General features: G+C 37.3%; 1 protein-coding gene across 1 annotated transcript in view; it reads right to left on the bottom strand.

Annotated features, from left to right (window-relative positions):
- DARS (aspartyl-tRNA synthetase) overlaps positions 1-15,872 on the bottom strand; it is a 38,246-nt gene extending 22,374 nt beyond the window's left edge. The window contains exons 1-3 of the mRNA XM_010079948.1: positions 15,817-15,872; positions 9,893-9,985; positions 4,793-4,895 (exon numbers count right to left, since the gene is read on the bottom strand). Of these exons, the coding sequence (XP_010078250.1) occupies positions 4,793-4,895; positions 9,893-9,985; positions 15,817-15,841 (221 nt within the window). The 5' untranslated portion in view covers positions 15,842-15,872. The remainder of the gene's footprint in view (positions 1-4,792; positions 4,896-9,892; positions 9,986-15,816) is intronic.
- Between the last annotated feature and the right edge of the window lie 1,079 nt (positions 15,873-16,951).

Below are 16,951 nucleotides of genomic sequence, written 5' to 3'. Positions count from 1 at the left end.
TGTTCCTTCCAAAAAATCAAGACTATAATTACTAAAATGTCCACTAGATGCCTTATGTCCCTCTTAATTATCTACATGTCTATTAGCCAAGACTTTCTCTTTTAACCACAGGATTGCATTATTGCAGTCTGTATGACAACGTCTTTCATCAACAGCTTCATGTTGCAAGCCGAACCTCATGCAGCCTCCCTAAGTGAATCACTATCAACATTTTTTTGATCAAAAGTCTGAAGAATTGGAAGAAAGTTGGTTATTTACAGACTTTAAATAGAAAATGTTTTACTTAATGGAAGCATTTATACTTGTTCAGACATTCTCTTCTTTTTTCTTCAACACTGTTTTCTGTAAGCAAACTGCATGTATTATTATATTAATACATTATTAAATATAAAGATATTAAAATTGTCATAAAACATAATAATCTATAATCCTTTATCTGAATGTCAGTGAAAGCCGAAGGCAACATTTTACTTTGAAAAAATGAGTTCAGTTTTTAAATATTTGAAAGTATAAACATTTTATGCTCAGTAAGAGCAACTGCAATACTGTCTGCACAAATATAATATGTATGCATTAAGCCCTCTGAAAGGGGAAATACTGACATGGTATACATGAAGGCCAGGTAAACACCTATTCTTAATCTCTTTATTCTAAAAATACAATAATCTGTTTCCTATACCAAAATTCTAACACTTGGATGAACCTGGAGATCTTCTGGAGGGAAAAAAAAAGCCTATCTTGTTTTAGAGATTTTAAATAAGAAAATTCACTATGTATTTTTAACAATTTTCACTGAAAAAAAATCCACTTTATTTCCCTTCCAAATTACCTAGCTTCACCATCTGTTCACTGCATCTTGTAATACCTTTGTATCTGCAAAGTAAAGAACCCCCCCACTGGCAGAAAATCTTCTTGCACAGGTACCATCAGACTGGGATTTACATTAGTTACTAATTTATCTTGGATAGAATAGAAAGGTTTCTTTGGTCTCACAGGAAAGCAGATTTGCCTGACCACATATTATTTCATCTTGCAAGTTCATCATCAACCTTTTCCAATTTGACATAACAGACGTAAAGACAACAGAAGCAAAATATTCCAGAAATGATCTAACGATTGGCATATATTATATTAATGGCATTTTATTCCTCTTTTCAAAAGTCGAGACCTCCTAGCACAGTAGGTAAGAGAACTGCATAGACTCCTGTTAATTCAGTTATCTGTCGTGATCTCACATTTCTGATCACTTTCATACACACTAATCCTGAACTTACACAAAATCTGAACTAATGATCACAAAGCTATGAATTCCCACTAAAAAGCATCAAAGTGATTATTCTAAATGAACCCTGGTTACTGTATACTCCTAAGCCCTAGTTTACCATTCCAATTTCTGTGTCACCAGCAAACTTAACAGTTGTGATTTGACATTTTCTTCCAGAACACCAATACAAAAATTAAACAGAAATAGAACAAGAAAATATTTCTGCAATATGTACCAGCTTTCCTTCATCTAGCTGATGAACTTACATATATTTTTCTACATTGTGAAGTATTTTCATACAGGTTTACCCATCTCTTTTTTTTTTTTCCCCATTTTTAATCTCTTTTCTGGATTTTCATTCTCTACCCTACTATATAGAGCCGTCCAGTTACTTCCTGAGCAAGGGCACACTGCTTGGGAAACTAAATTAGAATCTGTTAACCACCTCTCCCAACCGCTATGTCCTATCACGTGGCTTGGCAGGGGTGGGGGGCAGGCAGGGAAGGCTCAGTGCTGATATAAACAAATAAACAAAACAAAAAAAAGGGAGAAAGAAAATCAAAACCGATCACACCCAATACTTGATGGAAAAAAAGCAGATTGATAAATTACTGATTGCACCACTTGGCACCTCTGCTGGCTGAAAGAGAAAATTCTTTCTCTTATAGAGCATCCTTTGCAGCACTAGGCTGAATTTATTTTTCTGATCAAAGACTTAAGAAGAACTCCACAGCTGCCAATCCAGTATCTCAACTGGCTCTATGTTGCTGGCTATGTATTTTTTGAAAGTTCAACGAGAAACTTTTCATAAACTCACATAAATGTCTTTGTAAAACTGAGTTAAACCAGTATTAAGTGTCTCTCACTAAAATGAACTCACATTCTTATGATAATGGAGATAATTAGTACATGAATGTTGCTAGACCACAGAAGGTTATGAAAGTTCTTGGTTTCCCTGTGCCAATAGCTAAAAGAGGAACTGGTTTGTTTATTATTTATGAAAATTTGTAAAAAAAAATGCTCCTGATTTTATCAGTTCTCATGAAAAATTCACTAACTATTTTAAATAAAGTTTTGGACCCAATATCAAAACATGAGAAAGTAGCACATGAAAAATAAAGTTTATGTACTACCAGTGAAAAAGTTTAGTTCAAAACTTAATTGAAATGTAAGGTATTTAAGTTAAATGTATCCTTAACTACATGTTTATTTCCTTATTTAATGTGTAGGAAACAAGAGGAGATGATGAAAAAAGACACAGAGAAAGGCAGAGAAACAATATAGTTATTTTTAGACATCTAAGACCAGTCTCATCTGCGCGTAATAATGGCATCACTCCACAGCAGGTGAAAACTAGCAGGGAAGTAACTGAAAACAAGGCACGTACTGTTGCTGTGCTTCAGGCGTTACATGGTGACCACAAGGGCACTTAGAGGTCAGGGAACAGCAGCAGCCTCTGAAGGGCAAGAGGCAGCTGCAATAGCAGCATCAGACAAAATTGTAGAAGAAGAAAAAACACTGGAAAAACTGACAGCATAGCACGATATTAATAAAATAGGTTTGATGGTGGGAAGGAATCATGAGAAGATGATTGCACTAATGCTGTTAAAAAAAAAAAAAAAAAGCAAACCCCCAAAAGAAAACCCAGGAGGCTGTAGCAGAGAAAGTTCTGTCATTCAAAGCACACAATGATAAGCATGTAAGCATTTCAGAAGCACAACTAACGAGTAAAACACACATGCTATAAATCAGAGTGGCTGAAGTATCAGGATTTAGCTAGCAAATACTATCACAAAAAGAAGCAGAATTAAAAGTCAAAATACAGCACAAGTGTCATGAGTCTCGCTAGTCAGAGGAAATCAGGTCTATCACATCAAGAAAAGTGAGGAGACGACAGGGAGTTGAAAAGGACCTAAGGATGAGGTTCCATCTGATTTAGCAGGTTGCTGCTGCCAAAAGAGACAGGAGCTTTTTGCTCTAGTCTTTCCAGATAACCTTTTCCACCATTTACCACTCCCTGTTAGCTCTGGACCTCCATGATCTAGTTTAAATAACTAACCTGACAGAAAACTAACCAAGTAGAAAAAGATTAGTCAATCAAAAAACTAGTCATGGAAGTCTTACACGTGTCAGAGTCAGCACACAGAAAAGGACCAACTTCCCTCTCATGAGCTTCTAATCACTCAGCTCTGCCACTCATGAAACATAAGAAATTCCATTGTGGAGGAAAGAACCATGAAGAAAACTGAAAGAGATGTTGGAGAGAACTGGAGAATAGTAAAGTGAGCATCACAACTACAAGAACGGTTTCACTGCTCTGTAGCACAAGTTCAGTTAGAGAATACAGCCAGAGTTCGTAGATTAGAGAGAGATGAACTGGGGAACAAGCAGATTATGCACTGATTTTTTTTCAGAGATTCCAAGCGCTGGACAGAACAAACAGAACACTCTATTTTGGCTCATCAACACCTGTAAACAGCATGCTTCACCCTGGCACTGCCAAGATGAAGCACCGCCAAATAACAAACACTGCTGGTTCTGTTTTCCCGTTGCCTTGAACCTCGTCAGCAGAAGCATTATCCTAACCTTCTTAACTTGGCTTCTGGAAGTCTATCCTATAATGAATCCCTCCTCTCCCTGACATATTGAAGGTTGAAGGCTGTAGCACTTTTGCAGCTAATTACTGGGGGCTGCCTTCCCAGGCATGAGAGTAGTGCCAAGAACTAAACAGAAGCAACTCAAGTGCCACATGTTAAGCATATTACTGCACCCAATTGATCCACATTTCTATTTGTGAAGAAGTAGATATACACGATTAAAAGCTCTACTATAAAAACATCTTTGTCATGCAAGCATATTTAGTACTGGACAACCTTAAAGCACTCGAGGAAAGTCGCAGGGGAAGGTAATTTTTTTATCTTTAAGAATAGAACAAACTAAATAACTGGATGTAAATTGCTGCAACAAACATTTGTTTAATTGGCAAATCTAACCATCAGTCTCCAAAAGAAAAAAAAGTAGCTTAAGTCACTCATTAAACATTCTAGTGTCAAAAATAAGGTTAATTCAGTGCACAAAAGAAACTACTAATTTCTTCAACTCGGTAAGCCACTTGCAATACAGAACTTCTTCACATCAGTTCTATCTATAAAACATATTACTACAGTGCACATCTTGTAGAAGAAAAACCCTCAACATGTGCAGACACACACAAACACCACACACAAAATGAAGTATCCCACTAAGCTCAGCTTGCCAGACTTTTTGTTAGCCAGCTTGAAAGTAAATGTAGGTTGTCTATGGCAAGAGAATGCTGCTTCAGCAGTTCAGAATGAATTTCAAGCCTGCTCTCTATTTTATCTTTTGTCAGTGTAATGTATTCAATGCAATAGTGAGCTGACAATTTAAATAACTACATTTTAAAACAAATGAAGCATTGACGTTAATGTGTGAAAATGGTCCCAACCCCTGGGAGTCCTGGTTCCCACCATTGTTTACTCTGACAACAGGATATAATTGCTTACTTACTTGGCAGCAAACTTTACCATCTGCTTGCTTGCATGCTGTCCCACAGCCACAAGAGCCTGGATATTAAACTGCTGCTGACGCAGGACTAAGAAACACTGCTTCCCTGAATACAAAGAAAAACAACGCAGGTGTATTAAGGACAAGTTACTCGAGGTCTTTGTGAATGAGAAAAAATGCTTTACTACTTTAATGTTAAACTGAGCTTTTAAGGAGGGGGGTGTGTGTGTGTCTCTTTCTGTCCTCTCCCTCACTACCACCATTACCCAACAGCTACATCAAACTAGTTAGCTCTGCATGTACACACACCCCAGACATGGAGATAAATTAAATAATCCTGCCTTACGTCTATAAACATGTGAATGGACATTTTCTAAAAATAACAAGAAGTAATATCTAGACAAAACAAAAACTATAAATCACAACTTTACAACATCTATTGTTCTTCAACTGCAAGAAGTAAATCATACTTTTCCTTGTTGCTTTGCTCACTGCTACTTCAAGTCTACATTATTCTAAGAGAAGTTTTTTCTCATCTTCTCAAATTAAAGCTGTAGAGTTTATTTTATAAAGCTGCTCTGAGAGAAATAGGCTTGATTTTGCACCACAGGGACTAAACCAACAATGTTCATTCTATAATACAGCATGCATTCAGAATGAAGAAGAACAAAAGGAGTATTGATTCCGGTGAATGACAAGAACTTAAAAGATCCAAGTAAAAATTCCTGTAAGAGCAATTTATTCATGAACAGCTTAGGGAAAAATAAGTTAATAGGAATTAACAATAATTTACAAAGAACATAATGCACTTTGTTGGCTTTCAAAAATGGGTATTTCCAAGTCAACAAATCTCTTTCTAATCTGTTTAGCTGACAGTTACAATCATTTCATATTTCTCCTCACATTTCTAATAAACATTTACTCCTTAACTTAGATTTAAGGATATACATTAATTTTAAGTGCTTCTTCCTCAGAGAGAAACACTTCACTGTTGTACCAGTATCTGATAAAATGCATCAACATAATTTTAATTCTGAGTTCTGACTCATAACATTTCCATTAAAATGGTGAGAATAGGAAGAAGCCAGCTTTGTTACAGATAGCTATTTCCCAGTTATTGTTGACTTAAGACTATAAAACATTAAAATCAACATATGTCTAAGTTGAACACTAACACTAAAAAAACAGTTACAGCTTTCATTTGTAATTATGTAGATTACCATTCCTGACACATAGCTGCAGATAATTTAAATAGCATCAGAAGATAAATGCAGAACATTTGACAAAAAATCTGATGGAAATAAAAGCAAACATGTAAATCTAGTAAAAAAAAAACCACATTATAATTACTAGGGATAACTAAACTTGTCCTATGATTGTGACTTCAGAAATGCAACAAAATTAATTATATATTTTCAGAAACCAGAGTACAACTATTTCTGCATTCCAGAGGCTGCAATATCTAAGTAAAGAAGCTAATACGGTACGGATGTACATATTTATTGCAGGCAAACATTAAGCCACAGATTTAAAAGAGAAAAGTACAGGCTTCAGAAACTAAATAGAGCCTTCAGTGGTATACACGCCTGTGTTTCAGATCCTGCAAGTCAACAAATAAAGTACAATTTTTCCATAGGACACAATAGGCTTAACTTTCCTTGGACAAGCTGGGCATATCTCACACCTCTGACATCTGAATATTTCTTATTAGAGTGTGATTAGATACAGTATTTCCTAGAAAATCATATTTGTCTCAATAATTTCAGTCATAAATAATTTAGCAAAATATGACTGAAGTTTCAGCAATGCTGGATCAGGCATTCAAACAAAAAAAATACAGCTGAAGACAGCTACGTCGTCACTCAACCAGTAAACATTTAAGGAGAAGATAGTGAAATAAACGGAGGGACGTGCTATCGTTCTAATAATAAACAGAAGGTTGGCAGTTGTATTAAATCCCAAACTCTAGAAATCTGATCAATATCTGCATTATAGAAGGACTCAAATCTTTTCGTCATGAGTAACAGAAGTTGTTTTTCATGATGAAAAGAGGATGTTTTGTAGAATATAACCATTTCTAATCACACAGAAGATAAGTGATCAAACAAACCTCACTGATAGGAATAGTTAAAAGATCACAGTTACAAAGATTGTAGGAGGAAACATAACTTTTCCCAAAAGAGCCTGATATATGCAAAATAAAAGTATCAAAAAGACAAGCCATAATCAAATCTAGTTCATGATTAGATGCCTTTCCTGATCAAAAGACAGAAAAAAGGAAGCATCACGGTGAGAAAAAAAATGGGATCATGGGATGTTCTCAATGTGTTTCAAAACATTTACATGGTATTTATGTGAAAAGTACAAGACCAATTTTACTCACATTCAACCGTAAACTACTCTAAGTCACTATAAAACAAACCATACTGTGTCCCACAAGAAGACCTAGAAAGATGAAAAGTTTCAAAAGAAATTTGGTTAAAAAGGTCTGACTCAGTCTAATGCAAAGAACTTTCATTCACTGAACAACTAAGAGAAGACACCACACAGAGAATCCTGTCAAAACTAAGCACATAAAAGCAAACAGGAACCCGTTTCCTTCCTTGGACGCAAGTACCAAATAACACAAGACCTTATGAAAGAAAAGGATGTAAGGAAGAATTTGTATACAGAGTAAAAAATGTTTGGTCATATAATTGTTAGTTACAGACATCTGCTAGCAAAGAGAAAACTTTATATGGTTTATTATAAAATTTGGTTGGTCCAGTATTTAAATTTTTCTTGGTGGTACTCTTATTTTCAGACATACTATTTTGACGTTTTATAAACCTTTGCATTCATAAAGTAAAAACAAGTCCAGGTCTAACATTCTGCGCAAGTCCCAGCTGCCTGGCAGAACCCCGACTGATTTCCCAACTGCTTTTCAATGATAAACGTGACCAGTAGCTTAGGCTGGCTTTAAAATAAGGCCAGAAATAACATTTTTTCAATCTACAATAAAAACCACAGGGCCCCAAGCACTTTAATTTTAGTACAGCCCACAGACATTCCCAACACCCCATTCTTTACACATCCTTCAGTTAATTTCCATCAGACTTCTTGAGTGGCTTCCTATATGAGACAGCTGGATTCTCCAGTTGTTCACATTTTTTTTGGTTTATTAGTCAGAACTAGACAGCGTTAAATAAATGATATGTTGGTTATTTAGGAGTCAAATTTGAGCTTCTGAGAAAAACTAAGGAGATTTTTCTGGAAGATTCTCCTGTTTTTTTGCAAGACTTTCCTTTCCATAATAGTAGGAATAGCACCATGATGTGTGCAGGAGAGGCTATTATTACTCTTTACTCTTAAACATTTGCTTTTCTTGTAAGATTCTTTCCCCCAAAGCTTAAGTAAACAAGCATACAGCATTCCCTAGCAGCGTTCCCTAAATGTCAGAATTGTTCTGCGTTGTTAGAACAAGAGGGAACAAGAAGCACAATCAATAAATTGAGAACAATTCATGCCCATAATCATCTCCTTTTGGTTTCATGCTTCAGGTTGTGCTAAAGTTTTGAAAATAAGCACTGTTATTTCATGAAAAACAGTAGTCTTTACTGAGGTCAAAGGTGAAGGATGACAAACTACTTCTTGTAAGTTAATATTGCCATGTTATATATATGTTACTCTGACTGAAGTAAATGCATGTATCATGCAAGGTATCGTATATAAATGCAATACAGAAACAGTAATAAACAACCACTGAACTTCACATTGTTTTAAAGGGAGGCATAGACACCTGTCTTTAATATACTGCATTCTGTTAACAGTCTGAACTCCTCTTACAATTGCAAAAGAAAAAGTCATAAGGATACTCTTATTTCTATACTGATAGTAGCACTGAAATTAGATAGTGTCTCTTGTCTGAACAAGTTGTAACGACCAAGGCTTTCACAGCTCTTGGGGCTGACAAGTTCTACACATAGCAAAGAGAGACTTCCATGGAAGACCACAGTACAGAACTATTGAAGAAATCACAAAGGACTCCCTAAATGTAAAGATTCTAATACAAATTAAAATGTGCATTATATGTATACATTTACATGCAGTTCCTTATTTTAACTGACTACAGTACAGACACTCATTAAGAGGGACATTTTTTAAGAAAATTAAGCTTCAAAAAGAGAAATGAAGCTGCTATATGTGACAAAATTCTGTACTGGACTCTCGCCCCTAATTTGCATTATTCCCAATTCTAAAACTACTGTTAAATTTCATTTATGAAGATAATTTCTTTATGCTCTTTTCTTTCAACTCTTGGGAGGACAAGGTATTTATATCTCACTACAGAGCTGCCAAACATAACTGAAACGAGTACAACAGTTGTCAGCATCTGATGTCAACTGAAAAGGCCAAAGCCTATTTAAGTTTGCATATGGCAAACGGATCTCCAGAGAGAAATTCTGATTCCAGGAAAGAAATATGGCTGTCAGACAGCCAAGTACGACAGCCCACACTCCTGAGAACCCATAAAAGGATTTTCCCTTTGTCTTGTTAAAGAAAGATTATGTTTCTTATTTTAAGTTCAAATTGATATAATCAGATACTGGTAAAAGAAAGTAAAAATTCTGGAATTTTAACAGACTTTATTTCCTGACGAAGAGAAGGTATTGTGAAAGTATTCATATCCAGCAGAATAAATATTGCCTGACAACTGATACAGTTATAATAAAAGTACATTTTACAGTAGAAGCTTGTGTTTTATCTCACAACTGTTAACACACAAAGAATGACTGTAATATTTTAAAATTCCTATTATTTACTATTGTCCACATATTATTTAGTAATACGATAAAACCAAAATTCACTTTTGCTACAATGTAATAGTAATACCCAATTTCCACTCAGCTGAAAACAAAATTTCCTTTTCCCCTCTTGTTAAAAGAGAGGTGGAAAAAAGAGGAAATAACCGGCCAAAATGAACACTGAATGAACACCAAGTAACCAGGTGGCAAAGTTTTCTTGTATGCAATACATAACTAACAGGTCATGAAGTCAAAATAAACATTTGTGCTATACTAACAATATGATGAAATAAAAATAAAAACCCTGGAGGCATCTCACCTTTAGCTCTGCTTGTATGAATTCTGCCGCGAACCCAAACCACTTCATCAGCCTTCTCAACTGTCAAGTCTTTTATTCGAATCAAAACTCTATCTGAATTACAGAAAAAAAAAACCACACTTTAAAATGGTTTTGTTTTTTCCAAAGCAAAACATTTTTCACTTTAAACTCCAAATACATTTTCTATCATTGCTAAAATTTACAATAAATCAAAAACATTATTTTTTTATCTACATCATTACAGATGTACTGAAAACACACAAGATCCCATTTCCTTTCTCAGTGAATTGTACTTGATCAATCAGTCTTAAATTGGTTCAAGTTTATTGTTTGACTTATATAGAAGGGTCAAACTGCACTAAAACAAAACCAAGACTTACTGTAGTTCACAGATGGCAGAACCCAGCATGATTACACTGTTTTTGATAGGACTTCACTGTGCCACACTGTACTACCTCCACTTATTTGTCTGGATTTCGGCTAGCTAAGGGATGTCTGCCCTGCTCTGTTGTGCGATGTGAAAGCTGGTATGTTGAACATAGCAAAACAAAGGCTAAGAGGTGACATGACTATTCTCTGTATCTATGCAAGTAGGGTGAATATCACTGTAAAATAATTATTATTGAAAATAAAGAAAAGAAAGAAACCACAAATAAATGTGCATTAGAAATCACAAGAAGATAGATTTTGACAGAAACATAGCATTTTGGAGCAACAAGAGTGTTACTGTGTAAACTAGTAAAATTTATTTTAAGAGAGAATCTCTTTGACAACCTGATCAAGCACTACAACCATTGTAGGAGCCAGGATTCATCAGAAAGAACCCTTCAAATTCTGTGTACCCAAAAAAGCTAAATAACAATAGGAATGCATGGTTTGGAAAGGACTGATTTTGGATAGCAAAGGAAAAAATAAAAATTATCAAGGAAAATATTTTTAAATAGTTCAGGACTTTAAATATTGTATACATCACTATGAACTGCCAATGGGCTGGCTGCATGCCACTATTCCTTGAAATGTACTTGTTTAATCGTATTTTTCCATAGATTTTTGGCCAAAAGTATTTTTGCATGGCCTCAAACACTTATTTCTTGTGGTTAAAAACACTGCTTATTAGGAAAAAAATAAATCTTCAAAGGAGATATTGATCCTTATCGGTCTCTTCCAAATCGAGATATTCTATGATTCTATTAGATGCAACATAAGTAAATTCACTCTCTGTCTTTCATCACAGACTTCTCCCTTGTTTCAAAATAACATTAGATTTACTAAGACACTTCCACTATAGACTTTTCCCGCCAGAACTTTTCCAATGTTTGCCTACCCCAGGTTACCATCTGCTGTTCTGGACTCCTTCCCTCTGTCTCTGAATATCAGCCACAGCTTGCCCTGCAAGCCTATTATTCCGCACTGGGAATTTTAGGGGGGATAAAAATGTTTATTCCCTTATGCTCAGGGCAATGTAGATTTTTCTTCACACACACACATCAAAACCAGAACAGAATTGAAGTGCACAGAGAAACGTGATAGGAAATTGACTCAAATATATTAATAATGTATGTGTGTGGACGCGTGCACTGGGGAAGGGACAAAGGGGAATAAAGATGTTACCACTTGCCAGCAACTTCTGATGTTCAAACTTTATCACCATAAGCTTTAGTATTTCTAAGTGTTTGATATTCAGACACTTGAAATTACCTCAGTCAACTTAAAACTCTATTGTTAGAAACTTAAAACATTTTCCAGGCACACACATAAAGACGGAACGAGGTGTTACCCTTTTTATGGATCCCTAGTGTTTCAGGAACCATCCGCATTGGATAAATATTTTTAAGTCTTTTGGACACATAATGGTTCATGTTTCACCAAGACTAAACAAAAACATTTTTATATGGTATGAATTAATTAAAACATTAAAACTACTTCACCTTTTATAAAAAGGGTAACAAAACATCCTAAAAGAAACACCGTGAAGTCATTTTTTTCCAACAGCAGATCACAGAATGGATGGATCCATGATCTCCCTGGGCAACCTGCACCAGTGCTTGGTCACTCTCCCAGTAAAAAAGTGTTTCCTGATGTTCAGAGGGAACCTCCCGTGTTTCTGTTCCTGCCCATTGCCTCTGGTCCTGTCAATGTGCTCCACTGAAAAGAGCTAGACGAAGTAACTGTCATGTCACTTTGTTTCCCTCCTTCAACACTTGCCAAACCTAGTCTTCTTTTCCTCTCATTTCTGAAATGCCTGTATGTAGTTCATCATAATGTCTACATTTGTTACTGTAAGCAATCGTTTGTCACTCATTCTCTCTTGTCCAACCAACATACTGCTGCTCAAATCTTCCCTCTGTACTCTTAAATATCATTTCACCCGGAATGCCTTTCAGTTCATTTCTTTCTCTTCCATGACAAAAATGAAGCTTCCTGCTCTCACCTTTAAGGTCCTCCCACCATACTCTACACTACCAACTACTTGTTCTTTCACAAATGCAAGCTATACATACTTTTGTCTTCTTGACACATAAACACTTACAGACAATTAAATAATGCAAAAATAAGAATGTTTTAAACTGTGTTACAGCTGCAGTGACAACAAGGGAACAAAGATTTTAAACAAAATTCAAACAAAATACTTCCATAAGTCTGAAATTACACTTCCAGCCCCTATTCATGCTATCTTACCTTCATTGCCATTTTGAATCATGTTTAAGGGGAAACTATATTTTTTCATTTCCTTCATATATAGCACAATCTCTTCTTTTCAACACACTAAACATCCTTCTCTTTCTCTCAGAACTCTAATCTCCCCTGAACGTGGGAGAGGATAAAAACCCAAAAAGCTGTGTGGGTTTTACACGACAAAATCACTTTTCCACTGCCAGAACCTCATTCCCTGCCTGTCATATCAGCCTGTTTACTAAGTTCATTTATCTGGCATCATGAAGTTTTGAACAGTATGATCAATATTTCCACTGCCTCTGTGAAGTGCCAACATCTTTACAATGTTGGACAAATTTGAAAAAGAGGAGATAAGTTTAATAAAAACTTAACCAAAAGCAGTATAAGATGAAAGCAGCTTCCCAGGAGGGGAGATGAAAGTAATGGGGCTGAACGGAGAAAAAGGGAAAGGCAAATGGAGTTTTACTAGCAATCATAGCCTCCAGCAAGCAGGAAGGACCTAAAGACATGATGTAACAGGAAGTGAGAACATCAGATAGCCAGGGCAGCCAGCATTAGCAGAAGACAGACTGAAGTGGGCCAAGAATGAAGGCACAGGTGTGTGTGAGATCAGTAGAGCAGGGTGGAGCATCTGTGAAACAACTTTGTGAAGTTGTGACATGAGTTTTAATCTGCCTGCAGAGGAACAAGAATCTATGAGTAGAGAAAAGGACAATAAGCCTATCCCTTGGAAAGGGAGAATAATTTGCTCTGATCACTCTAAGCTTTCTAACTTCCCATGTCCAGCCAGCGTCCTCAGGACAGTACCACTACAACAGCAAGCCCAAAAGCAACAGTGCTGCAGACATCCAACTGAGCTCCTACCCACATCTGTGCTGTCTGTATTGTTTGTTGGCTCTGGCTACCAGACGGTATGTGGATGTGCACATCATATCACAATTCGTTATTCTGAGTTAGAAATGGCATGTACCCACACAGACATCAGAAACAAACAAAATTAAGGCAGTGCAGACAGATGGGAACACCAACATTTGGGCTTTCCTGGCACCCTCTGCCCCAAGCAGTAGTTCCTCCAACACACTCAATACAAGCAGAGTACTTCGGGGAAAAGCATACATACACTACCGATGAGCGATGACTTCACCCTCCCATGAGTCTTTTGATAAGAGTCTCCCTGGCAGGAACTACTGAATCTTTAAATAAGAGGGCATTAGTCTCAAGGAAGGCACTAGGTTGATCTTGAACTTTTTTATTACAGGCATTTTGGTGTTTATTGCTACCTAATTTGGGGGTTTTGGGTAACCAACTTCAAGAAAAACAGAAAAGCAAGACTGTTGTAGGCTGCATTTTAAGCCCAATGGAAAATGTACTCAATCTTGTCCATGCACTGGTTGAGACTTTTTTCTAAAAAAGGGTCAAGGGGGCAACAGATCTAAATACAGCACTCAGCCTTTTTCATATCACTTCCTGTAACTTTCCCCATTTTCCTTCTCCGCATATTTTTTTTCTCCACAGTATTTTTGAGTCTCTATTTTGAATATGAGACAGTTGGCAGAGTAGACTTTCTCCACGAGAATAGGATTTGATCCACCACCTCAATCTGCCCACTTGGGTCTCCCTACATAGTTGTTTGCTATAGGGGGTTAAACTGGCAGAGGAAACACAGCTTCCAGAAACTCTAGTGAGCCAATGCCATCATGGAAGAGTGCAGGGAGAGGAGATACAATAGGGGAATCTTTCAGCCTACGGTCAGCAGTGCAGGTTAACCAGTCGTATGCTAGCTTGGAGAAGTTACCTTTTCGGTTGTGACTACACACCAATTTATGGATTGTTACGTGGTTACACATAACTATGGATGGTTGTGTTTCCAGTTTTTCAACTTCTATCACTTTGCTAAGCTAGCTAAACAAGTTGTTATTATTAGCATGTTGAAATGGATCAGCAGAAGACCCAGCATCAGGAAGAGGGAGACCACAGCAGCCAGTAGTTGAGCTGGCTTATAACATGATTTCAACTTTAGTTCCCTTTCTTTGACAGCTAGTATTTTATTCAATGACTGCTAATACAGTCTCTAGTGATCTCCCATTACATTCTTGACATAATGCTCCCCTTCAGTTGGCTTCAGCTTTGACTGCTTTTTGTGGCAGTCACATTCTGCATTTCCCTTCCTAAGGGAGGTCAACCAAAACAACCATTCAGAGGAGAAAAAAAATCACCCAATCACAGAAGATGCGCCTGTTTTACATTTTGCTATGAAGAAGTTACAAGAAGCCAGTCTATTACCTTCCCTCGTCCCTGTTTCATGCACTGAATAATATGAAGATTAATACTTCTTGCGATGTTGGCCTGGTAGATTGTTCTCTAGCTGACAAATCTTTTTGAATCCCAATACCCATCAGCAGAAAATTGGGATTTCCTGAATTCATAGTGGTGTGAATAATGATAAAACCTATAAATATTAATATGTAATATTAATGGATTTGGTGCTCATATGCAGGAGTAATGAAGGCTGCATAAGCAGACAGACATCCTACTCAGAGAGAGCTGTTGTAACAAGCCATGGCAAAACTTACTCCAAAAAACAAAGAAAAAACCTGGCATCTCAGGACTCAGTACACTATTATTTCCAAAAAAAGTCAAGCCTGAAGTGATGGACAAAGACAGAAACTGACAAGTTGTATAGGGTGTGGTGCAGGCAAGGGCAAAGACTGAGATTCCAGAACCTCTCTGGACCCAGCTCCAATATCCAACCATACTCATGATTTTTTTTTCCTTCTATCTTATCAGAATTTCCTGTGTTCTGACTTGTGCCCATGATCTCCTGTCCAACTACCACATATCTTCAAGAGTCTGGCTTTTATCTTCTCTATACCCTCCCACTAAGTAGTTTTAAACAGTAATAAGATCACCCTACAGCTTCCTCTTCTCCAGGCTAAACAAGCCCAGCTCCCTCAGCCTCTCCTCAGAGGCCCTGTGCTCCAGTCCCCTGAGCAATCTGGTAGCTCCCCATTGAACTGAATCCATAATGTCCATGCCTTCCTTGCACTGGAGAGCCCAAAGCTGGACACAGGACTCCAAACGCAGTCTCACAAGTGCCAAATGTATTCAAATCAAGGGAAAGAATGGCAGCAGGATTTGAATGAAAATGTTTGGAAAATTATTTCTCAAACAAGCACTGTAGATATCTGGTATATAACTCGCTTCCCTCCCCCCAGATTTTAAAACACTCTTTTCATTTTTTAACTGACCTGGTTTCTCTTGGGATTGTATCATTGATGACACTCCATATCTTTCTTTAGCGTAATCCTAAAATGAAGGTGAGAAACATACATCAAAGAAGCATACACAAAAAGATGAACAAAATCATTACAGATTTAACTAAGGCAATACAAAACAAATAGCTATAATATCAAGAAATTGTGTTTCAAACTCTTAAGAGATACAGAAGTGAGAGAAGATAACTGTGCCCTGTTAGAAAAAAAAAATCCAACGACAGCAAACAAACATTAGGATCACTATTTGTTACACCGAAGTCAGTATGAATACCTCTGTAAAGAGCCTACTCCCAAAAACATATTAGAGTCCTACAGAAGTAGAACCATGGCCAAGTATTTCCTTCCAGTATTCAGGCACACTAAAAAATCCAGCAGATTGCATGTTACTATGACAGCCAAAGCAAGCTTGACTGACTACTACGAAAATCTGTTAGGACACAGGAGGATGGGGCCTCTTCATCAAAAAGATCACAATTCTAGTTTCCCAACTAAGTTTACATTTACATTTACAAAGAAGCCTTAGTTTATTTATTGTATTCTAAATGCTTTATTCCAGGGGGGTGTCTTCGTTTCTCTGCTTTTGATGAATCACGGCCCACGTATAATACTACGGAAGCCACCTGTAGTCAGAATTCCTTACTGCTGATAAACTTTTTGGCCTTTCGACAGCAAGCAAAACTGATTTTATAACAAAATGAACTGATGCTCATTATTAATACTTTTTTCTTCTTGAAGAAATACCAGCCTACACTTTCTCAGCACTGATCTGTGACCTTCAAGTACAAGACAGAAACACCTGCCAGGCCAGCAGGAGCCACCAGTGCTCCTACAGAAGCAGCCCGGTATGGAGCAGCAGCCCAGGTGTTTCTGCAGGTGCCTGCAACGAGGAAAGGGCACAAGGGCAAGGCAGGGCACTTCCTCCTCGCTCTAGCAGGGCTTCCTGAGGAGATTGGCCTCCAGCAGAGCTCAGGAGACGCCGTGTGCCCGGGGAGGGGCAGAGCTCTTCAGTGAACCGCGAACCGACGGGGCCCAGCAAAGGGGGAGGTGGGCAAGCAGGCAGGGCAAAAGCAAAAAGCCAGCTCGGCCCTCAGGCCCGGCCTCCCCACCT

Source organism: Pterocles gutturalis, unplaced genomic scaffold, assembly GCF_000699245.1.
Source record: "Pterocles gutturalis isolate BGI_N339 unplaced genomic scaffold, ASM69924v1 Scaffold37884, whole genome shotgun sequence".
Classification (NCBI taxonomy): Eukaryota; Metazoa; Chordata; class Aves; order Pterocliformes; family Pteroclidae; genus Pterocles; species Pterocles gutturalis.
This window is presented reverse-complemented; position numbering and strand designations above follow the sequence as displayed.